This window comes from Amblyraja radiata, chromosome 8 (assembly GCF_010909765.2).
Source record: "Amblyraja radiata isolate CabotCenter1 chromosome 8, sAmbRad1.1.pri, whole genome shotgun sequence".
Classification (NCBI taxonomy): Eukaryota; Metazoa; Chordata; class Chondrichthyes; order Rajiformes; family Rajidae; genus Amblyraja; species Amblyraja radiata.
Genome location: NC_045963.1, coordinates 8,202,002 through 8,226,225, shown reverse-complemented (window position 1 = coordinate 8,226,225; position 24,224 = coordinate 8,202,002). Strand labels below are relative to the sequence as shown.

Sequence of the window (24,224 nt, the reverse complement as noted above, 5' to 3'; positions counted from 1 at the left end):
ACCGGAGACCGCGGCTCCAGGATGTTGTAGACCTCAGGCCGGCGGTCGGAGCTCTTCTCTGGCAAGGGATCGATGGTAAGCCTGCAGCCAGAAGCTCTGCAAACCACAGCCCCATGATGCCAAAGTCACCAGATCAGTGATCGGAGCACTCCTTTCTGGCGACCCCCGGCAAGGGTTCGCCCCCACACCGCAATGGAAAAGTCCACGCTGCGCCTGTTGCTGAAGCTCTGGGCCAGACTCTGGGAAAGGCCGCTCCAATCCATGCTGTTAGACTGCGAGAGGGGAGGAGAAGCGACATGGAAAAAGTCGTCTCTCCGTCGAGGGTGACTGAGGAAAGGTTTCCCCCTCCCCCCACACAAGACACACAGAGAAACACCCAAAACAAAACAGTTACACAAACCAAAAAAATCGAAATAACGAATACGCTGCTGGCAGGGCAGCCGACTCGCAGCGTCCCCAACCGATCAGCAGCATAGCCTGGATGTGAATGAACCAATTTATTTTAGAATGCATTGAGATATTACAGCAGTAATAAAATATCCAATAAATTCAAGTTACAATTTTATCCAGAGAAAATATGCATTAAACAGGCAACAAATGTGGCTAAATGTTCAGTGATTAAATACTGGTAAAACCTTCGAATCGCATGACTTTTTCAAAACTGTCCAGTCACCTACATAATTTTTTTAAAATTCAAATTTAAGAACAAAAACGAAGAAAGAATCACTAGCAAAAGACAGATTTAAATGTAAACCAAATTTATTTTGCTCTTAAGTAGTGTTCTTGAAGCACTACAGCATGGTAAACAACGTAAATTAGTACAAGTCATCTCAAAAGCCATCAGTATTTTCATGAGCTGTTTATAAAGATGCAGCCTATGCCAACTCGATAAATATTTAACTACTTTCACTTAGAATTAATGAAGGCTCAACAAATGAGCAACACTCCTCATTGAGGAAAACAAAAAGCTGTTGTCGACAAAGCGACAGCACATACATAGACAAAAAAAATTCATAAAAAATAACCAAGTGTACTGTGTTCCCAAGTCATTCAAGATGCTTTACACTGGGATGATGTGCACATGATCTTGCCGCAAACCTATCAGGCTAGAATTGCATTAATTCAGTCAAGCATTACCATTTCTTCCAACTACCCATAGATACAATTGAAAAGCAGCACTTGGACATGCCTGACACTATGTTTTGAATATCCCCACCCCCACCCCACCCAATCACTTTCATTCCTAGGTTGCATAAAGGCTATGCTACAACAAAGTAACACACACCCAATTTAAGAGAATGGTCATCAATTACTGAAAATAATTCCTATCTCTCCTGTACACTTTGCAAGCAGAGGCACAGCAATGCCCTCAGCTCTTTCCTCCACTCCCAAACCATAAAATGGGACACAACTGATCTTTCAAAAGTGATTTGATTCATACAACTGCATGCAAATCTAAACAAAGATGACAAAACTTTGAATTTATAACAATGGAAAGATATTACACAAGAAAAAACTTCCATACAAATCGCATACTAAGTAAAAAGAGCTATCAGGTGACAAAGGATTTAATATACATATATTGGCATCATTTTTGGTCAAGACACTTGTGCATTATCTTCTGCAAAGCTACATTAATGAAGGCTGAACAGAAGAAACAGCACAACTTGGTTTACTCCTTATCTCAATCATACATTTCCTCAGGGATTTCATGTGGATTAAGAATACCAGGAACAGACATTTGAAGTTTATGTTTTTCTTCTTGTGCCTGGCGTAAAGCAGCTTCTCTTTCTTCTAAGAACAAATCAGCACTATCTTCTCCAGCAAACTCCTGCAAGGAAAAAAAAATGTGTTTAAAATAACCACGTTTTGATTAAATTGCCTTCCACATTTAACTGGGACATTTTCACACTGCCATATTGGACAGTCATAAACACCCTTTTGCCCTTACTTGCAATAACACCAAATTACTACCTTATTTCATTCATCTAGGCCTCAAAGCATTATCGCTTCAGGACACCACATTGTACAATGTACTGCCAGTTCTCAGACACCAAGTGAATCTCAGCTTTTGCATATTTCCACCGTTTCCCATGATGAACAAGTGGGAAATCCACAAAAGAGCGGATATTTTGGCACAAGAATTGCGATGCCTTCACAGAAAAAAGATAGTGACAAGTCACTAGCCTTTACCACAACATGAACTCTGCTTTCCCTCCATTCTACCTATCATTCTTTTTTCCCCAACATCCATGCTGCACCCTGACAATTTGATATTAAGAGTTGAGGAATGGTTTAGATCCATAGCAATTAAATGCAGGTATTAAATACTGATTTTAATTCAAATTAGCAAACCTTTATCGAGGACTAGACCAAGTGGGACCCGTTGGGTCCCTGCCTGGTTCCCCCAATGCAACCACTCACTGCTTTCTGGACACTCACTCACTGACTCACGGCTTTCAGGACTCACGGCTTTCTGGACACTCACTCACAGCTTTCTGGACACTCACTCACAGCTTTCTGGACACTCACTCACTGATTCACGGCTTTCTGGACACTCATTCACGGCTTTCTGGACACACTCACTGATTCACGGCTTTCTGGACACTCACTCACTGATTCATGGCTTTCTGGACACTCACTCACGGCTTTCTGGACTCACTGACTCATGGCTTTCTGGACACTCACTCTCACAGCTTTCTGGACACTCACTCACGGCTTTCTGGACACTCACTCACTGATTCACGGCTTTCTGGACACTCACTCACTGATTCACGGCTTTCTGGACACTCACTCACTGATTCACGGCTTTCTGGACACTCACTCACTGACTCACGGCTTTCTGGACACTCACTCACGGCTTTCTGGACACTCACTCTCACAGCTTTCTGGACACTCACTCACTGATTCACGGCTTTCTGGACACTCACTCACTGATTCACGGCTTTCTGGACACTCACTCACTGATTCACGGCTTTCTGGACACACTCACTGATTCACGGCTTTCTGGACTCACTCACTGACTCACGGCTTTCTGGACACTCATTCACGGCTTTCTGGACACACTCACTGATTCACGGCTTTCTGGACACTCACTCACTGACTCACGGCTTTCTGGACACTCACTCTCACAGCTTTCTGGACACTCACTCACGGCTTTCTGGACACTCACTCACTGATTCACGGCTTTCTGGACACTCACTCACTGACTCACGGCTTTCTGGACACTCACTCTCACAGCTTTCTGGACACTCACTCACGGCTTTCTGGACACTCACTCACTGATTCACGGCTTTCTGGACACTCACTCACTGATTCACGGCTTTCTGGACACTCTCACTGACTCACGGCTTTCTGGACACTCACTCACGGCTTTCTGGACACTCACTCTCACAGCTTTCTGGACACTCACTCACGGCTTTCTGGACACTCACTCTCACAGCTTTCTGGACACTCACTCACTGATTCACGGCTTTCTGGACACTCACTCACTGATTCACGGCTTTCTGGACACTCACTCACTGATTCACGGCTTTCTGGACACTCACTCACTGACTCACGGCTTTCTGGACACTCACTCACGGCTTTCTGGACACTCACTCTCACAGCTTTCTGGACACTCACTCACGGCTTTCTGGACACTCACTCACGGCTTTCAGGACTCACTCACTGACTCACTGAGTTACTCACGGCTTTCTAGACTCACTGACTGACAGACACGGCTTTCTGGACTCACTGACCGACTTTCTTTTTTTTTTTTTTAAAGAGTAAAATGAATGATTTTTATGACAAACCTAAAACTAAAATCAGTGCTAAGCCCCAATTTCATAATCAGACAATTTTGCAAATTGTGGGTTGAATGGTTGGTTCTGTTAAACAGAATGATTTCTATAACAGAGCAATCTAAAGTGTCTCAAGGGTCTCGACCCGAAACGTCACCCATTCCTTCTGCCCAGAGATGCTTTGAGTTACTCCAGCATTTTGTATCTATCTTCAGTGTAAATCAGTATCTGCATTTCCTTCCTACACAATCTAAAGTCACACTCAATTCTATCCAAGTCAATATAACTGTCAGTCATACATATAAGAATGTGATTAAATAAGTGTAGTTTCCATTAGACTGATAAATATCTTGCTAACGAGTTGTGACTGAAATGAGGCCGTTTAGCTGATTATGGACAACAAGACCATTAACTGCAAAATAATCACCTCAATAACATCAGTTTACATGGCAATATTTGATTTATCTTGCTTTTATAATTGTTGGTAAGTGAAGACTGGCTTCACTAGAACAATAAGAACTGAGGTCTTGAGACATTTGAAATCTGACAAAAACTAGAACTGTGTTACCTTGATTTGGACAAGGAAATCTCTCAGATGTTCTTTAAAAGCTGCAATGTCTTGATTCAAACTGAAAAGCCCAGTTACAAATAACTTTACTTGTGCCCTGTAACAAGAAATGGAAACTTAAGCAGCAAAGTAAATGATTCAAAGAGATTTCCTTAGAACAATTAAAACCAACTTACTCTTGTAGATGTGGAAAAGCAGATTTCAATAGATTAGCCACATAATCCTGAATGAATACATGATTGGTGATAGGATTTGTTGGGTTAAGGGGCACTGATATTTTTCCTTCCTCCACCAGATTAAACATGTATGCAAGTATTGATGCATGCATTGTCAAACCTAAAAAAGCATTAAAGAGTTAAAAATAACTATCCAGACCTTCAAAAGCATTAAAATTCTTCAATCTTCAATTTAGCACACTTGATGATTTGTTTAAATTGTAACATACATTATGAATAATCCAAACATGACATCAATGTCAAGTACGCAGTGAAATGGAATTAACTATTACACCAAACATCACAACCTATTACAACCAAACAAACAAATGTTATCATAAAAATAAACAGCATTTGAAAAAATTACCATATTTTAAAGAAACACTGCTATTGTCTATTGTATGGTGTATTTTCATATATTGCAAGGTTAAAAAACAAAGACAATTAATCTGGAACCCAGTTAGTCTTGAAACTAATATTTCTTCATTGATCTTTAGAAATATTAGCACTTTCAAACAGATTTCACTTATTCACAATGGCCAATAAGCAATTTGTGGTAAAATTGATAGATCTATTAAATTACAAGACTTAAATGTTATAAATTTTAAGCAGTCAACAATTAAAAACAATAGTTGGTATACACAAAATGCTGGAGTAACTCCCAGGCAGCGGCTCGACACCCTTCTGCAGAGTGATGTCAGGGGAGTGGGAGGGACAGAGATGGAATGTAGTTGGTGACAGCAAGACTGGTGGGAGAACTGGGAAGGGAGAGGGGATAGAGAGAGATGGAAAGCAAGGGCTATTTGAAGTTAGAGAAGTCAATGTTCGTACTGCTGGGTGTAAGTAGCCAAGCGACATATGAGATGCTGTTCCTCCAATTTGCGCTGGGCCTCACTCTGACAATAGAGGAGGCCCAGGGCAGAAAGGTCTGTGTAGCAATGGGAAGGAGAATTAAAGTGTCCAGCAACCATGAGATCAGGTTGGTTCAGGCGGGCCGAGGGAAGGTGTTCCGCGAAACGATCGTCCAGTCTGCGTTTGGTCTCGCCGATGTACAAGAGTCCACATATTGAACAATGGATACAGTAGATGAGGTTGGAGGAGGTGCAAGTAAACTTCTGCCTAACCTGAAAGGACTATCGGGGTCCCTGGACAGAGTCGAGGGAGGAGGTATAGCGACAGGTGTTGCATCTTCTGCGGTTGCAGAGGAAGGTACTTGGGGAGGGGGTGGTTTGGGTGGGAAGGGATGAGTTAACCAGGGAGTTGCGGAGGGAACGGTCTCTGTGGAAGGCAGAAAGGGCTGGAGATGGGAAAATGTGGCTAGTGGTGCGATCCCGTTGGAGGTAGCGGAAATTTCAGAGTATTGTGTATTGTATGCAACGGCTGATGGGTGGAAGGTAAGGACTAGGGGGACTGTCTCTGTTGCGATTGGGGGGGGGGGGGGAGCAAGGCGGAATTGCGGGGTACCAAGAAGACACGAGTGAGGGCCTCATTTATAATGGGAGATGAGAACCCCCATTCCCTAAGGAATGAGGACATCTCGGATGTTCTTGCCTTGGGCGCAGATGCGGCGTAGACGGAGCAATTGGGAGTAGGGGAGAGAGAACTTTGGTAGCATTTTGGCAAAGTATTGGCAGAACTGCTGGTTCTAATGGAACTCGTACTAACAAAGTTATTTTTGCGTGCAGGAGAATAGGCTTTTAAACAAATTAAACACCAACAGTGATACAATTTTTTTAAAGTTCCTTTCTATGACTACAAAATAAACAGTTGACTAACTCAGTTGACTATCTCTTTCACAATGTCACAGTGGAATCATGAGTTAAGTTGTCACTGGAAGAGAAACATTTTCGCCACCTCCAACGGGATTCCACCACTAGCCACATCTTCCCATCTCCTCCCGTCTGCTTTCCGCAAAGACCGCTCCCTCCGTAACTCCCTGGTCAATTCGCCCCTTCCCACCCGTACCACCACCCTACCCCTCCCCCCCGGGCACTTTCCCTTGCAACCGCAAGAAATGCTACACTTGTCGCTTTACTTTCCCCCTTGACTCCATTCAAGGACCCAAGCAGTCGTTCCAGGTGCGACAGAGGTTCACCTGCACCTCCTCCAACCTCATCTATTGCATCCGCTGCTCCAGATGTCAGCTTGTCTACATCGGAGAGATCAAGTGTAGGCTTGGCGATCGCTCCGCCGAACACCTCCGCTCGGTTCGCAATAACCAACCTGATCTCCCGGTGGCTCAGCACTTCAACTACCCCTCCCATTCCGAATCTGACCTTTCTGTCCTGGGCCTCCTCCATGGCCAGAGTGAGGACCACCGGAAATTGGAGGAGCAGCACCTCTATATTTCGCTTGGGTGGTTTATAGCCCAGCGGCATGAACATTGACTTCTCTAATTTCAGGTAGCCCTCACCGTCTCCTCCCCTTCTCAGCTCTCCCTCAGCCCTCTGGCTCCTCCTCTTCCTTTCTTCTTCCCCCCCACCCCCCACCACTACATCAGTCTGAAGAAGGGTTTCAGCCCGAAACATTGCCTATTTCCTTCACTCCATAGATGCTGCCTCACCCACTGAGTTTCTCCAGCACTTTTGTCTACCTTCGATTTTCCAGCATCTGCAGTTCCTTCTTAAACAGGAAATGCAGATGCTGGTTTACAAAATAAATGCTGAAGTAACTCAGCAGGTCAGGTCGCATCTCTGGAGAACATGGATAAGTGACGTTTGCGACCGGGACGCTTCTTCGGACTGATTATGGTGGGAGAGCAGGATGTAGCAGAGAAAGCTGGAAGAGCGAAGGGACAATACAAAGCCTGGCAAGTGATAAGTGAATACAATGATAAGTGATAAGTGAATACAGGCGACAGAGGTGGTGGTCCTCACCTTTCACCTCACCAGCTTCTGCATCCAATACATCATTCTCTGACATTTTAACCACCTTCAACTTGATCTCTCCACCAGTCACATTTTCTCATCACCACCCCTTACTGCCTTCCAGAGATCGCTCCCTCTGCAACTCTTGGTTCACTCACCCTTCCCACCCAAACCACCACCTTCCCAGGTATTTCTGCTGCCACTGCAGGAGATTTAACCCCTATCAGTATATCACCTCCCCCACATCCATCCAGGAACCCCAGCGTGAGGTTCACGTGCACCTCCTCTAACCCTATCAACTGCATTTGGTGTTACTGATGCAAGGGTGAGCCATGCAACACAACATTCAAAATAATTAAAAATATTTTAATAGGATTAAACAAATTAATTTAATATAACTCTCGACTGGATTATCAAGTCAAGTTTTATTCGTTACTTGCACATAAAGTCAACATTTCTCAAAACAAAAGTTTTAGTTTAAACAATATTATTAGTACTTAAACTTAATAGATTGCAACAATTCTGGGTATTTGATATGAAAGACCCTTACCAGCAGTGTGAGATGTATCTGTGACAACGGAAAAGATGTGTTGGAGGACATCACAAAAATATGTCTGATAGAAACTTTGCGCTGCTGCTTCTTCCTGCGCAACATTTTGCAGAAGTGTGTAGAGAATCTGTAGACCTGTGATAGAAAATATTCCGGTTGCTGGTCGTTACCAAACATTTTAACAAATTTACTAGGTATAAAGTAAGTAATTTTAAACAAACCTGTATCAGCAACATTTCTCATGGTGTGTTTAAAAGCCCATATAATGGAATCTAAAACTAGCTTAAATTGTGCTGGAGGAATGGCTAGGAATGCTGGGAAACAATGAGAATTAACAGCTTGTAAAAGCAGGAAGAAATTTGTTCTATGTTCTGGATATTCTTCGAAGTCCTGAAAGAGAAAGAATTTTTTTAAATTTTATTTTTTTTAAAACAGCTGAAGAGAGGAACAACAACTAATTTACTAACTGCACAGCAGTGATTCTACCCACAATAATTCATGACAGGTCTGCACATCCCGACGATGGGTTTTAATACAGCAAAGCGGGATGAAGAATGGTCAGTACTCAAATTATAATAAATACGAATAAAAAGATGTTTCCTAGGATGCACAACTTTTAAAATGACCATGTTTAACCAGTTTTTTTTAACCTTTCATCTCTTATATTATCACTGGCCGAGGATAAATGTGCTACTTTAACTGCAGTCCCAAAATGCTAAAATTATTCCAAAAGAAAAGCAATCTGTCCCCTGCATCTTGATCAACAGCCTCTAAGCATTTAAAGACATTTGAGCATATTGTTTGTTGGGTAATCATGGTAACTTGATATAAATGCATTTGTTAGATGATTGAAACCAATTACCATATCTTTTGTGTTGTGCTTCACTTTACAAAGACGAGGTTTCTTTCTATTCAACTGCAATGCTCCATCATAATCACCCACTCATAATTGACCAAAAGGTAAATTGATTTGATAAAAACAAAACCACCTGTTTTTTACCTAATCCGCCAAACATATCAGACACCAACTTTACCACAAACCCACTCTCCAGAAGAGATTAAAGGGTTCACCACTGCATCGTATTTTAAATTAATAAACAGTTTTAAACAAATTAATAAATTGTTAGATAGTATGTCCCAATTGTCAACACATTAATCTTCTCATAAATTTATACATAATGAACCTGTATCAATTGATCAATGCTTTTAAACCTAAAACTTAAAACTAACGTATATTTTCAACGCACACACAAACAGTTTATCCTTTCTAAATTCACCAACTATTCATCCTGTCATGTCACTTCAATCTTGTTACTCACCAGAAATGAACATTCCACACATTAAGTAACAAAGGAATGAAGTGGTTGATGTTAATAACATAATCAAAATCAGCCCTTTATCTCCAGCACATTGGTAGGTGCAACATATACCACGTAACACAAGAAACTTGTTTTGTCAGCACCACTAACCTTATGGCCCCTTTATAATTGACTTTAAATAAATGTAGATGGGCTAGTCACTCAGTTAGTCGACAACACCAGGATAGCTATGAGAAAAGTTGTCAAAATATACAAGGGGGTGTAGCTACAGCTACCTTGTTTTATTAGCTACAGAAATGGCAGCTGGAGTTTAATCCATGCAAATGTGCGGAATTGCACTTTGGCAAGTCAAATGCAAGGGAAAATAATACAGTTAACAGCAAAAACTTTCAAAGCATTGATGTCCAGGGAGATTTTGGAATCAAGTCCATAGCTCCCTGATAGTGACAACACAAATAGATAGCATGGTAGGGAAGGCGTTTGTATGTATACTTGCCTTTATTGGTTAAGGTATTGAGACTGAGTCAGGAAGTCACACAACTTTGGTTAGGCTGCATTTGATGTATTGTGTGCATTTCTGGTCACCTCATAACAGGAAGGAAGGTTGTGGAGTTTTTGGCAAACGTGCAGAAAAGGTATGCCATGCAAAAGAGGATATTAGTTATCCAGAGAGGTTGGACTGACTTGGGATAGTTTTTTGTGAAATGACAGAGGTTGAGGAAAGACCTAGTAGAAGTACATAAAATTATGAGAGGCATAGATAGGGCAGACAGTCAAACCCTTTTACCCAGGGTGGAAAGGTCAAAGACTGGAAGGTACAGGTTTAAGCTGAAAGGAGCAAAATTTAAACATGTGCAGGACGATTTTTAAAAACAGAGGATGATGGGTTGCCTGGAACAGACTGCCAGGTGTGGCATTGGAGGCATACAATAATGGTGTTCAAGTGACTTTTAGTTAGCCACAGGGATATGCAGGGAATGGGTCCTGTGCGGGCAGTCAAGATTTTACTTAGCATCATGTCAGCAGACGTTGTGGGCCGAAGGGTTTGTTCTTGCATTGTAATTTTCTATGTTACCACAGCATCTGCCACTTCTGTTCTTTTTCCAAATCAAACATTGTTGTCAATTGGATGAGGCACCACAGCAGTCAAGATTTTACTTAGCATCATGTCAGCAGACGTTGTGGGCCGAAGGGTTTGTTCTTGCATTGTAATTTTCTATGTTACCACAGCATCTGCCACTTCTGTTCTTTTTCCAAATCAAACATTGTTGTCAATTGGATGAGGCACCACAGCACATATCACAGCAACCAGAAAAGTGTTCACTATCAACTTTAAAGAGCAACTACAGAAGACCAATAAGACAGGATTTGCCATTCACGTCGATTATAAAAACTTGAACGGTACATAAAATACACAAAACTTAATTTCCCCCCCTACCCCGTATTTTAATTGTAAAATTCCACAGCAAACTGTTTCCCAAAACCTGAGCTCTACACATCTACTAAAGATTCTGGATTAAGACTGAATTCCGGAATACAAACTTAATGATCCATTAATCTTACCTTATTAATCATATTTAAAGTGCATTCGAAGACAGCATCAAATATCTGAGGAATTTCTGATGTAATATGTCCGCTCAATTTGTTCACGATGGTTGCCATGGTGCTAAGCACTTCTGGTTCTCTCGCAGCTGGTACATTTCTTTGATAGTCAATAAGCACTGCATCCAGCAAAGGAGGAACAAAATTTTCACCCACCTAGAAAAGAAAGCTGAAGATTTCATTTTGACATTCCAATGTTAAAATCTGGAGCATGAATGAATTGACAGGGTTGGGGGAGGAAGAGAAACAGGGGAAAGGAAAGCGGCACAGAAGGGCGAGCAGAAAAACAAGCCAAAATCACGGTGACAGATACTGTTGCGAGAAAGACATGAATTGCAGATATATACAATGGAGAGACAAACAGTCAAAGTAGTATTTCCCATTACATTATATTCTACAAACAGTACTCAGCTTTCATGAGTGTGGCTGGGAATTTTTTTTTTTAAACAAAGCAGACTCATTGAGCATGAAGAAACTAATCTTAATATTATTGCATTAATCTCAGAGTTATGAACTGATATAAAAGCATGTAATATTGTGTACATTGTGCCAATATAGTTGACAGCAGATGGCACTGCAATTTAAAACTGGGTTACATGATACAATGACTTGGCTTGGCCAGCAGGTGGTACTGCAGACAACTGATTAAAACAAAATACTTAAATTGGCACGTTTCCTGCTACTTCAGCATTTTGCTCTTAATTCAAAATTTCAGGATTCACCCACTTCTTTGCCCAGATTTAAGTGATTACAAGAGCCTGAGTATTAGGCTTATTCACTGGAACATAGAAGAATATAGGGATTTCACAGAAGTGTAAATTTCTCAATAGACTCAATCCAGGGAGGATGCTACTAATAGGTACAGTGTCCTCCGTAATGTTTGGGTCAAAGACCCATCATTTATTTAATTGCCTGTACTCCACAATTTGAGATTTGTAATAGAAAAAAATCACATGGTTAAAACGCTCATTGTCAGATTTTATTAAAGGGTATTTTTATACATTTTGGTTTCACCATGTAGAAATTACAAGCGTGTTTATACAGCCCCCCCATTTCAGGGCACCATAATGTTTGGGACACATTATGTCTCCTTAATGCAGGTATAAGAGAGCTCTCAGCATCTAGTCTTTCCTCCAGTCTTTCCATCACCTTTGGAAACTTTTATTGCTGTTTATCAACATGAGGACCAAAGTTGTGCCAATGAAGCCATTATGAAGACTGAGAAACAAGAATAAAACTGACCAAACCTTAGGCTTACCACAATCAACTGTTTGGAACAAGGAGAGCACTGGTGAGCTTACTAATCGCAAAGGGACTGTGTAAAGACACATCCTATCTGTTCAAGTTCAAACAAATGACTCAAAACTCATTGGCCGGCAGGTCATTCTACAGCAAGACAATGATCCCAAACATACTGCTAAAGCAACAAAGGAATTTTTCAAAGCTAAAAAATTGTCAATTCTTGAGTGGCCACGTCAATCACCCAATCTGAACCCAATTGAGCATGCCTTTTATATGCTGAAGGGAAAACTGAAGGGGACTAGCCCCCAAAACATAAGCTAAAGATGGCTGCAATACAGGCCTGGCAGAGCATCACCAGAGAAGACACCCAGCAACTGGTGATGTCCATGAATCTCAGACTTCAAGCAGTTATTGCATGCAAAGGATATGCAACAAAATACTAAACATGACTACTTTCATTTACATGACATTGCTGTGTCTCAAACATCACGGTGCCCTGAAATGGGGAGACTATGTATAAACGCTGCTGTCATTTCTACATGGTGAAACCAAAATGTACAAAAATGGCCTTTATTAAAACCTGACAATGTGCACTTTAACCAAATGTAATTTTTTATATTACAAATTTCAAATTGTGGGATACATAGGCAATTAAATAAATGATGGGTCTTTGTCAAAAATATTTGGGGGGGGGGGGCACTGCAGTCCAGAATCTGGGGGAGGGTCCAGCCTCAGGATATGGGTATTGTTTTGAATGGAGATCAAGAACAAACTCCTCACCCGGATGGCGATTCTATGACATTTTATACTACATAAGACAGTGGAGGCCATTAATGTATGCAGAAAGGGAGTAGATAATTAATTACCAAGGTGATCAAAGGCTGTAAAGATGACAGGATCAGGCACCGAAGTGGCCGATTAGCCATGAATGTGCTGAATGGTGGAGCAGGCCTGCAGAACCTACTCCTGCTTCTATTTTCTATCTCTAATCTTTCAAAGCTGGTTAGTCTCCAGGAAAACACTGATGGATTGGTCAGCAGAAGTGATCCTTTTTGGAACAAAGAACAAACAAGTACTTCAGGCCAATTAAGAATGGGCAAATTATCAGAGGGCATTAGGTTAAAGCTAATTAGCAAAATATTATGGTATCCTTTAATGAAGTGCAAATGTGGGTTCCTTACAGGCAAGGCTGAATTTATAGCTGGAAAAAGGTAATGGCAGACAAAGAAAACAAATGCTTTGGGTCTGTCTTCACAGAAGATACAAAACACTCAAAAAAGTTGGATAACAGAGAGTCCAATCAGGAAGAAAAAGAAATAGTTAATGAGCCTAAAACTGATAAAGCACCTGGTGTTCTACATTCCAAGGTCTTGAAAGTAGATGCTATGGGGGTAATGAGTTCTGGGTTTATCATCTTCCAAACTTAGATTCTGGAATTGTCGCAAATTTATATGTAACAAAATGTGACCACTATTTATGAAAGGAAGGAAGGAAAAAAAAATAGAATCACCAATCTGTTTGCCAAATATCAGTCACAGGGAAAGTAAAGGAATCTGACTGAATGATGCAATATAGACATCTGAAAAACAAAATAAATAATGAATTTGAGGGAAATTATATTGACCAACCTTTTGCAGTTTATCAAGGATGTATATAGTACAGTCGATGGGGGGGGGGGGGGGCAGGGAGTGTGAAGAAACTGGATTTCAATAGGTGTTGGATGAGGTCCTATCAAAAGGCTGATGAATTGGGTTAGAGCACGTGGCATTGAAAAACAAAATAGGAATAAACAGGTCAATGACCACTGCAATTTGTTGGAATTGGGGGCAAGATCCCCAAATCAATGTCAATGATTTGGACCCAACGACAGGAAACTAAGTAAGATTGTGTGATGAAGAGGATGCAGAAGGGACATAGACATGCTGAACGAGTGAGCAAACGCAGTGCAGAAAAAAGTATCTACTTTGACAGAAATCAAGTGCTTAGTGTTTTTTTTAAATGGCAAGAGGAAAAAATGATCACTGAAAGATAACAGAGCGCTGTAGGCAATTACAAAGAGATAGTGGGTATTGGCTTTTTACTGCAAGAGGATTTGATGTAAAGATGCATCAATGCATCATAGACTACAATTACATAGGATCTAGCTGAGAATCTGGACTACTATGCAGTTTTGTTTTCTTCTTGCCCAAATTGAGATATACTTGCTACAAAGAAAGCCACAAAGATTCACTAGACTGTTTCCTGCAATAGGAAATCTCACGAGGGAAGGGGCAGGGTAGGCCTCCAATAAAACTGAAAATTATAACATTAAGATAGTTTGACTGGGAAGATGTAAAGAGGATGTTTTCCCTCACTAAAGAGTCTAGAAATAAGGGGCCATTATTGCAAAGGAGGAAACTGTTAGAGCAGAACAGAATAAAATCTTCAAAGAATGGTGAATCTTAGGAAATCTCTTTTGATGCCCTGTCATTGATTACATTTTAAATCAGAGATTCATATGCTTCTAGATATTCCCTGAATTTAGTAATATGGGAAAAGGGCAGGTAAGTGGAATTGAGGTAGAACAACTACAAACTGGTTATATCAGAACAGATTTGAGGGCTAATGCCAACAAATATTAATAAATGCATTGTTTGGAGCAAACACATTTTCTCTATAGTATAAACATTTGAAATTAAATGGACCAAGTTATGTCCAACCTGTTTGGATGGCATATTAAACAAAGCTTTTCACTGTAGCTCAGTACGTGTCAATAACCACCTTAAACCTAAACCCAATCTAAAATCCAAAGTGGTAAACTTTAGAAGCAATAGCAAACTGCCATTTCCAAGTTAGAGGTCATTTTCAGGCAGGAATGGTGAACATGAAAGGACAGAACAAAAGGGGTCTCTACATCTTAGTTATACACTTAATGTATGCAGCATTTGAAAAAAAAGTCTTCATTTTAAGATTTTCCAGTGCAGACTTTATGATCTTAAAATGCTGCCATTTATTCCTCACTTACCATCTGTGGATCATTGGATCTGCTCACCCAACCGGAAATAAGCTTCAGAGTCTCCCTTTTTACTGTCCGCATACTTCTGATTAAGGGCTGTTTTGTAACCATATCACCTACGGTACAAGAATATTAAAACAGTAGTCCTTGCAGACCCTAGAGTCTGCTTTGCCTTGTACATGGCTGATCAATGTCTTGTCCACTTTGCTGCTTAATCCCAGAAGCTTTTGTTTGCAAAAAAAGTCTCATGCTTGAAAATAACAGACCACTGAAATAGAAAATTCTAAACACCCTCTTATTCCAAACCTGCATGACTTGCAGCCATATTCGTCTACCCTTAAACATTGTTAAATCCTAAATAATAACTATACAAGAGAGACAACCCTTTTCCTGGATCAAAATGCCCAGGTAACTTCCCTACCATATGCTGAGCCTGGACTCCCACTCAACACTTGCTACATGTGGCTGCCAAAGATCATCCTGGTCTGCATCAACTCCCACACACTGCAAATATAATTCATCACCTATCTCATCATCTATAACAAATCTTGGTACGGGTCATGTTATTGAGATTCACTTATTTTAGATAGACTGATTTAAAAACTATTTGGTCTACATTAATCGCATGTTACTGAAAATTCTAACCCTCCTCTCCATTGGAAGCCCTGCCTCATGAAGGCAATACCATCAAGGAGCCCCCCCCATCCAGGTCATACCTCTTCTCACTGCTACCATTGGGCAGGAAGCACAGAACCTTGATGTACTACGCCATCTGGTTCAAGAACAGTAACAGTATAACAACTATCAGGTTTTTGAACTATCTTGATAACAGAAAACTAGAACCCACCTCTTGCACTTTCTTTCTAATTATGTATTTGCAGTCCTTTCTGTTATGGAGTCATGAAATGCATGTATAATTTGTTTGTCTATTCATCCAAATTGATGTGCCTGTGATGTTGCTGCAAGCAAGAATTTTCATCATATTTGCATTTCACTGTACTCATGCATGTGACAACAAACATGAACTTGAGTCTATCTACCTTTGTGTATGCTGTTTTCTTAAAGAAAGTGATATACATTAAATAATGTTTATCTCCTGAAATTCACATGAAGAAACATAAAATAATAGCTTCTCTTGCTATCCAAATTCTCATAGCACTTTAGAAAATGGATACAATAGACAATAGGTGCAGGAGTAGGCCATTCGGCCCTTCGAGCCAGCACCATTCAATGTGATCATGGCTGATCATCCCCAATCAGCACCCCGTTCCTGCCTTCTCCACATATCCCCCGACTCCTCTATTTTTAAGAGCCCTATCTAGCTCTCTCTTGAAAGCATCCAGAGAACCTGCCTCCACCGCCCTCTGAGGCAGAGAATTCCACACACTCATCACTCTCTGAGAAAAAGTGTTTCTTCGTCTCGGTTCTAAATGGCTTACTCCTTATTCTTAAACTCTGGCCCCTGGTTCTGGACTCCCCCAACATCGAGATACAAATGTGTTTAGCAAATCAGAAACATACATTTTGTTATAAAAAACATTTTATACTAAACATTTCCCTCAAATGTTCTTCAATCAGAATTGCATAAAATCGAAAGGAAAATGTTCGCCTTATACTGCAGTAAATGTTCAAAATGTACACTTCTAAGATAGAAAATACTGGTTTAGCACACCAGATCTTTCTATTACACCTTGTTTTAATATGCATGTAATACAGAATGTACATGAACACCAAAGAGACTATATCAACTCATGTTATAAATGTCTGAAATCTAGAAGCTCAAGTCATAGCTCATTTGAGGATTTAAAGCATTAAGATATAAAAGAGCATCTATAAAAAGGCCACTTCAGGCGGGTGGAAAATCTAGAACAAATCTGCCACTTGGGAGCCAGGCCTTTTATTAGGTTAAATTAGTTCTGTACGCAAAGGGTGCTAAACAATTGCCTCTCTACAATTGTATTTGACAAATATTAACCATTGGTAAAAGTTAAAGGAATATATAGACCAAAAATCTTTATGGAATCTAATAGAACACACAATCTAACCAATACCACTAAATGGTAGGACAAACTAAAGGGACAAAGTAGTTTCCACCTGCACCCTTTGTTTCTATAAGACGACCAGATATTACGAATCTGACCATATTCTTTTCAGAAATAACTGGTGTTTGTTGGTACAATAAAAGCAGATCAGATTACGCAACTATCAAAAAAAATTAAATTCTGGAATGTAAAACAACTTGGACAGCAATGTATCTTTCCCAGACGACTTCCATAGAATAGTCGTTGGTGTATCCAACAGTTTTTTCCTTTTTCACAGAATAAATTCAAATGCTCTGATCAGCATTTCAAAAAGCATTGGAACAAAATAAGCAACTTTAAGCTTCATACATGCTACTTGCATTGCAAATCAACTGCTTTTCCTCAAAAACACAGAACATTTTTTGGTAGAAAATATTAGACGAACCATTTGCTTGAATTGCTGCTGAAATATTTTCACTGAGGCACTTGTACACGTTCAACATATCCAGATAGATTCGACCAAGCTGGATGACAAATGGATGACCAACAGCTTTACAGGCCCGAACATTTGTTTTCAGAATACTGCCAAGCTGTTTTACAGTCTCAGGGTCCTTAAGAATGTCAACATTCTATAGTAAAAGGAAAAAAATGAATTAACAGAAGACAAATGTGTATGTATGCAGCATGAAGATTTTCTTCAATTTAAATGAGATCTAATCTTCACGCTCCAATTCTTAAACGTTTGGTTTTAAGTTTAAACAGTGCGGAAACAGGCCCTTGGGCTCACCGAGTCCACGACGATCAATGATCCATGCACACTAACAGTACCCTGCACACACTAGGGACAATGTACAAATTTACCAAGCCAATGAGCCTACAAACCTGTATATATTTGCAATATGGCAGGAAACCAGAGCACTCGGAGAAAACCCACACAGGTCACGGGGAGAACGTTCAAACTCTGTGCAGACAGCACCCATGGTCAGGATCAAACCTGACTCTCTGGCGCTGCAGAGCAGCAACTCTACCGCTTGTTAATGTTGGCAAAATAGACAATAGGTGCAGGAGTAGGCCATTTGGACCTTCAAGCCAGCACTGCCATTCACTGCGATCATGGCTGATCATCCTCAATCAGTACCCCATTCCTGCCTTCTCCCCATATCCCCTGACTCTGCTATCTTTAAGAGCCCTATCTAGCTCGCTCTTGAAAGTATTCAGAGAACCGGCCTCCACCGCTTTCTGAGGCAGAGAATTCCAGACTCACAACTCTGTGTGAAAAAGTGTTTCCTCATCTCCGTTCTAAATGGCGTACCCCTTATTCTTAAACTGTGGCCCCTGGTTCTGGACTCCCCCAATATCTGGAACATGTTTCTTGCCTCTAGCATGACCAAACCCTTAATAATCATATGTTTCAATAAGACAATGTATTCCATACTACATTATGCTTCAATTGCTATAATTCTGTGATGAGGACTCCAATTTTTATTGACTACTAGACCAAGTGGTACCCGTCGGGTCCCGACCCCTCAACGCACGGTTGTGGTTGGGGGGGCGGACTGCGGTGTCACATACGCACACTAACCCCCCCCCCCCTGATATTATATTAATATTATTAATTCGCTCCTTTTCCCACATCCCCCGACCTATCCACTCACGCATAGCCCCCAACTGAGCAGGCGCGGCTAGAGAGGGAGGGTGGGCGGAGAGGGGGGGGCTGGGGCACGAGAGGGGGGAGGGGGGGGGGGTGGAGGGGGAGGGGGAGGACAATCCCGTCGAGGGAAGATGTCTATCCCGTTCGAGGGAAAAAATTAGTAGAATGTGTGAAAATGGGAAGGCTGTGGCCTAGGTTTGGAAGAAGATACAAATTAAGGAGATTAAAAGAAAGCCGACACAACCCTGGCTCACACAGACATTTAGTATGTTTATAACAAAGGGAAGAGTTTTAGTATAATAGAGATATAGACTTTTGCTGCTTTTATCGAGGAAACATTAGCCAAGTGCTACCAAATACAAATACTCAATTTAGAAACCCAAGCTTGAAACGCAGACAACTATATAATCTGTTCAAACTGTCAAAGTATGCTAATTGCAATGATGTTTTCAGGCGGCTAACATAGCATACACAATATTACGTACTATCCCCAATCATGCTGGTGATTTAAGATCAAGATTCTCTGCCACTTTGGGTTTTTTTTTTAAAAGGGCAACAAGTATCGGACAATCGAGGTATTATATGTTGGCAACATTAGAAGATTTGAATAAATGCAGCAAGATATCAACTGCATTACATAATTTGTTTATTTATGAATAATCTTACATTAGTTTGTGGTTTAAGAGCAACAAAGCTTTAGGTCCAGATTGTCTTTCATAGATCCTTGCGTACAATGGTGGACAAGGGAAATCTTTTTGAAGGATCAATTGACATCTTAGCTATGAAGGATTTTTGATTGTTTGGATAAAACTTTGCTTCTACGATTTATCTTCCTTAACAATTTACTAATAATCAAGGTTAATCTATATGCATTACTCATTTCAAAGTCTGCATGGAAAACTGAAATTTCTGAAATGCAAGGTACAAACGGAATTGCTCACCCGACAGTACTAACATCAATAGACCAGGCACACATATTAATAATCATATCATAGAAACAATAGAATTCGATTAGATATGAAGGCAGCTCCAGTGATTTTTTTGAACTAGACTCATGACAACAAACATAGAAAAGTTTGTTTGCTGTTGCTAACATCATGCTGACCAGTTCCCATTTATCTAATTTATTCACTACATCCCTCGAGCATAGCAACACATCATCATAGTGGCAAATATATTTGAATATTCTATCTTACCAAGGATTAAAATGCTGTAAAAAAAATCAAAAATCATGACATTTTCCATTTAACAGGGTGATTTTGGTACAATATGAAATGAGAAAATTCAATTAATTCCTCCCCTTCCATTTTTATGTTTTCTAATAAGCACAATACATGGTAAAATATTGTGCTGCTGGGCAGGAGCTGAAAATAGTGTTTAATGCAAAAGGATCAACAGAAATCCAGTCAACGATATTTTTTAATAGGACAAGACCATTTGGCCAATCAAACGCATGCAAGAGCAACCCCATTGTCCCCGCCCCCTAAACTAATTTTCCCTTCAATTCCCCCTATAATCAACCACTAACTGGTACACGAGTAAATTATAGCAATCAACTGGCCTACCAACACACATCTGTGGGATGAGAGGGGAAACTGGAATACCCAGAGGAAGCCCATGTAGTCAAAGATTGAATGTGCAAACTCCACACACAGATAACACTGGAAGTTAGAATTGAACAAAGATTGCTAGAGCTGTGAAGCAACAGCTTTACCAGCTATGCCACCAATTATGCTGTATAAAATGCTATAAGAACTAATTTACCATACATTAGTCCAATTGCAATGGCTTGAATATATTAAAAACATAAGATTTTTTAATGTAACATTATATACACCTGTAAACCATAACTAAATACCTCTACTTACTTTAGTTGCTTGTTGTATAATACTGTCCCAGACCTGATTCGGTAGCATCATGTATTTTTCTATTAAATGTTCTTGCACTGTCTGATCTGTCTGAGCACCAATCATATAACCAACAGCTTCATAAAAAGTGTGAACCTATTGGTAATAGAAATACATTTACTTTAAGCAAATTCTGCAAAGGTGGTGGAACAAGAAATAAAAGGAGTAATAAAGAATTACATCTTCACTCATACAATGAATGCAGCTTAAACTACTGCGCTCACCATCCAGAATAAAGTAACACACTGGCAGATTATAAACAGTTTTGTACATACACTCCAAAGATACACGAAGACTGCTGCTTGAACAATCCAACAAAATGCACTGCAGGAACCCATCAAAGCTCATTTAACACCTTCCAAACCTGCAACCTCTATCATCTAAACGAACAAAAGCATCAAACAGATACAGCACCTTGAGGAGTCTGCATCCTGCGGGCATGAACATTGAATTCTCCCAATTTTGTTAGCCCGGGCTGTCTCCTCCCATCCCTCAGCCTCCTCCTCCTCCTTTTTTCTCCCCGCCACCCCCCCACAGTCTGAAGAAGGGTTTCGGCCCGAAACGTTGCCTATTTCCTTCGCTCCATAGATGCTGCTGCACCCGCTGAGTTTCTCCAGCATTTTTGTGTACCTACAACATCAACAAGTAAGCTTCATAATCACTCCTCATATCAACTTGGAAAAAGTAGCATTGTTCCTTCATTATCACTGCAGCAGAATATTACGACTTCAAGGTACTTCATGGTAAGCTGATAGAGAGGATCAAGTCACATGGAATCCACTGAGTTGGCAAGCTGCATTCAAAACCGGCTTGGTCACAGATGACAGTGAGGAAGGTACACAAAAATGCTGGAGAAACTCAGCGGGTGCAGCAGCTGTTTTCCAGTTTCACAACCTCCTCTCTAACTGCCCCCTCTCTGTGATGACAGTGAGGAAGGGTCTGACAGAGGTCTCTGACCAGCGGTGCTCTGCAAAAATCAGTGCTGCAATCTCATTTGTGATTTTGGACAAAAACATAGGTGGTCCAATTAACAAGTTAGCAGTAGACACAAAAAATGGTAGAATTGCAGATAGGAAGGTTGTCAAACGATATAGCAAATGGAGATCAGTTAAAATTTTGGGAAAACAAATGGCGGATGGAGTTTAATCCGAGCAAATGTGAGGTGTTGCACTTTAAGTGGTCAAATACAAAAAGTACAAGAAATGGCAAGATCAACAGGAGCATGTACAGAGGGTTCTTCGGATACAAGTCCATTGCTCCCTGAAAGAGGTAATGCAAATGGATAGGGAGGCAGAACTGGTGTATAATATACTAGCCTTTAGGGTGCTGAGTATGAAGTCGGGAATGCAGAGTCAGGGTGCTGGGCATGAAAGTCAGGAACTCGTATTTCGGCTGTATATCACACTTGCCTTCATCGGCAGGGCATTGATTATAAACAATAGCAACTCATATTGCAGCTGTGCTTTGTAGAGGGTGAAGTGATTCACCAGCACTTTATGTGAATTGTAGATTAGGTACAAGGAGAGATTGGACACTTGGATTGAGTATTTTTACAAAGGAAACCAACGGACAATTTGATAGAATGTAAAATGATGACGTCTTTTTATGAGGTTGCATATAAGCTTTTTTTTTTTAAATAGTCAATCAGTCTGCCCACCTCCCCACACCCCAGGATGGAAATGTCAAATACTAGAGGATGAGACGAGAGAAGTTCAAAGAAAATTTACAAGTTTTTGTTTTACACCAGAGGGTAGCAAGTGCCCAAAATGGATTTCCAGGGAAGGTGGTGGAAACAGATACAATAGCTCTGTTATTCACATTTAGACAGACCTGAACAGTCAGAAGAGGGGAAAATTGAGTTTGTGCAGGTAGATTGAATTAGATTTGATTGACATAATGGTCAAGCCAGACATCTTAGGTCTGTAGTAGTTCTGCAGTACAGTTCCACATTTTATGTGCTTACAGGGGAAACTCGCAGAGTTCTTACCTGTTGTGGTTGAAGATCACAAATTATTGTATTTATATTATTCAGAATCTCATCGATGAATGGCATTACTTCTCCAACTTGCACCTGAACAAAGTGTCGACGACATTTTTGAGCAATTTTAATGAAAGTATCACATGCCATATCTTGAACTCCATCATGAGTTTCTATGGTCAAATAATAACATTTGTAATAATTATACAGTTAACAAATGTAATGTTACGTTTGCTCAACGCTACAGAAATGTCAGAAAGGGGCCAAGAAAGCCAATTACATTTCAGAGATTAACTATCGTACTCATTTGGCATAAATGTAGGAAAAACGGTGCTACAAGTATTTTGAGGGGCATGGGTAGTCGAGTTTCAAGTTCTACTCTTAGGTGAAATAAAACATTACATAGGCTCATGCTAATACATGCATGGAAGTGCCACAATGGATTTTTCTTCTGTTGGGAAATAGTTTATTCCTGCAGTCCAAGTGAATGTCTATTGTCACATTCTTACTGTTGCCGTTTAAAATTACATATTTACCTGTAAGTGGCTTTATTTCAAATGAATTTTTATTATTGTCTGAATATAAGATTAATCATAAACCACACATTTTAAATCAGCAATAATTTTAAATATTGTGAAAATAGATCTCAATATTAGTAAGATATTAGTAAATAACTTATTTTTATAAATAAAAATAATGAAACAACATTATCAATCACAATTTCTTGTGGGATTTTCACAATAATCATTTCCAAACCTGTAACTGAAAAGCATGATGTTGCAGCACACCAAGAATGGTCAAATGGACAATAGGATATTTTGAATTTTTATATAGGATCTTATATATTATTAAACAGTAGGTAAAAAGAAGTTTAACAGGCTGAATAAATCAGTTGTGCTTTTGACCTCCAATTAAAAATCAAACCCCTAACTCTAATTTTAATTAAAAATATGCACGTCTCCCCTTTGAAATACAAACTTACCATGCATAAATTCAAACAGTTTGTTAACCACTGTTTTTAAAAACTTCCAGTGAGCTCTCAAGAAACGTGGGTACTGTCCCACAATATACATGATATTTGATGCAATAATGGCTTTGTTGTCTTTCCCCCTCTTCTGTTCACACAGTCCCAAAAGATCCTAGTTAAAACAATACATACATTACAATTCAAACTTGATCAGGAATTTCAGAAAAGGTTGTGAATGGTAAGCACCCTGAAATAGTGACAATTGTTAAACATGCCTTATTTTTGTTTTATTTCAAATACCGGTGGTGTAGCTTTGGGCGGCACGGTGGGCAGCAGTAGTGCTGCTGCCTTACAGTGCCAGAGACCCAGGCTCAATCCTGATTACGGGTACATCCTCCCCGTGACCGCGTGGGTTTTCTCCGAGTGCTCCGGTTTCCTCCCACACTCCAAAGGCGTACAGGTTTGTAGATTACTTGGCCCCAGTAAAATTGTAAATTGTCCCTAGTGTGTGGGATAGCGCTAATGTACAGGCATTGCTGGTCGGCACAAAATTTGGACGG

The 24,224-nt window shown here is 40.2% G+C and overlaps 1 protein-coding gene across 10 annotated transcripts in view; it reads right to left on the bottom strand.

The window, feature by feature from the left end:
- Nucleotides 1-737: 737 nt before the first annotated feature.
- xpo1 (exportin 1) overlaps nt 738-24,224 on the bottom strand; it is a 71,212-nt gene continuing 47,725 nt past the window's right edge. For 9 of the 10 annotated variants that reach the window (XM_033025134.1, XM_033025136.1, XM_033025133.1 and 6 more), the window contains 11 exons: nt 23,680-23,836; nt 22,707-22,870; nt 20,681-20,815; nt 17,607-17,790; nt 15,150-15,256; nt 10,865-11,059; nt 8,204-8,372; nt 7,983-8,117; nt 4,527-4,686; nt 4,351-4,447; nt 738-1,831 (listed from right to left, as the gene is read on the bottom strand). In XM_033025134.1, the coding sequence (XP_032881025.1) occupies nt 1,685-1,831; nt 4,351-4,447; nt 4,527-4,686; nt 7,983-8,117; nt 8,204-8,372; nt 10,865-11,059; nt 15,150-15,256; nt 17,607-17,790; nt 20,681-20,815; nt 22,707-22,870; nt 23,680-23,836 (1,650 nt within the window). In that variant the 3' untranslated portion in view covers nt 738-1,684. The remainder of the gene's footprint in view (nt 1,832-4,350; nt 4,448-4,526; nt 4,687-7,982; nt 8,118-8,203; nt 8,373-10,864; nt 11,060-15,149; nt 15,257-17,606; nt 17,791-20,680; nt 20,816-22,706; nt 22,871-23,679; nt 23,837-24,224) is intronic. The other variant, XM_033025140.1, reaches the window with a different exon arrangement.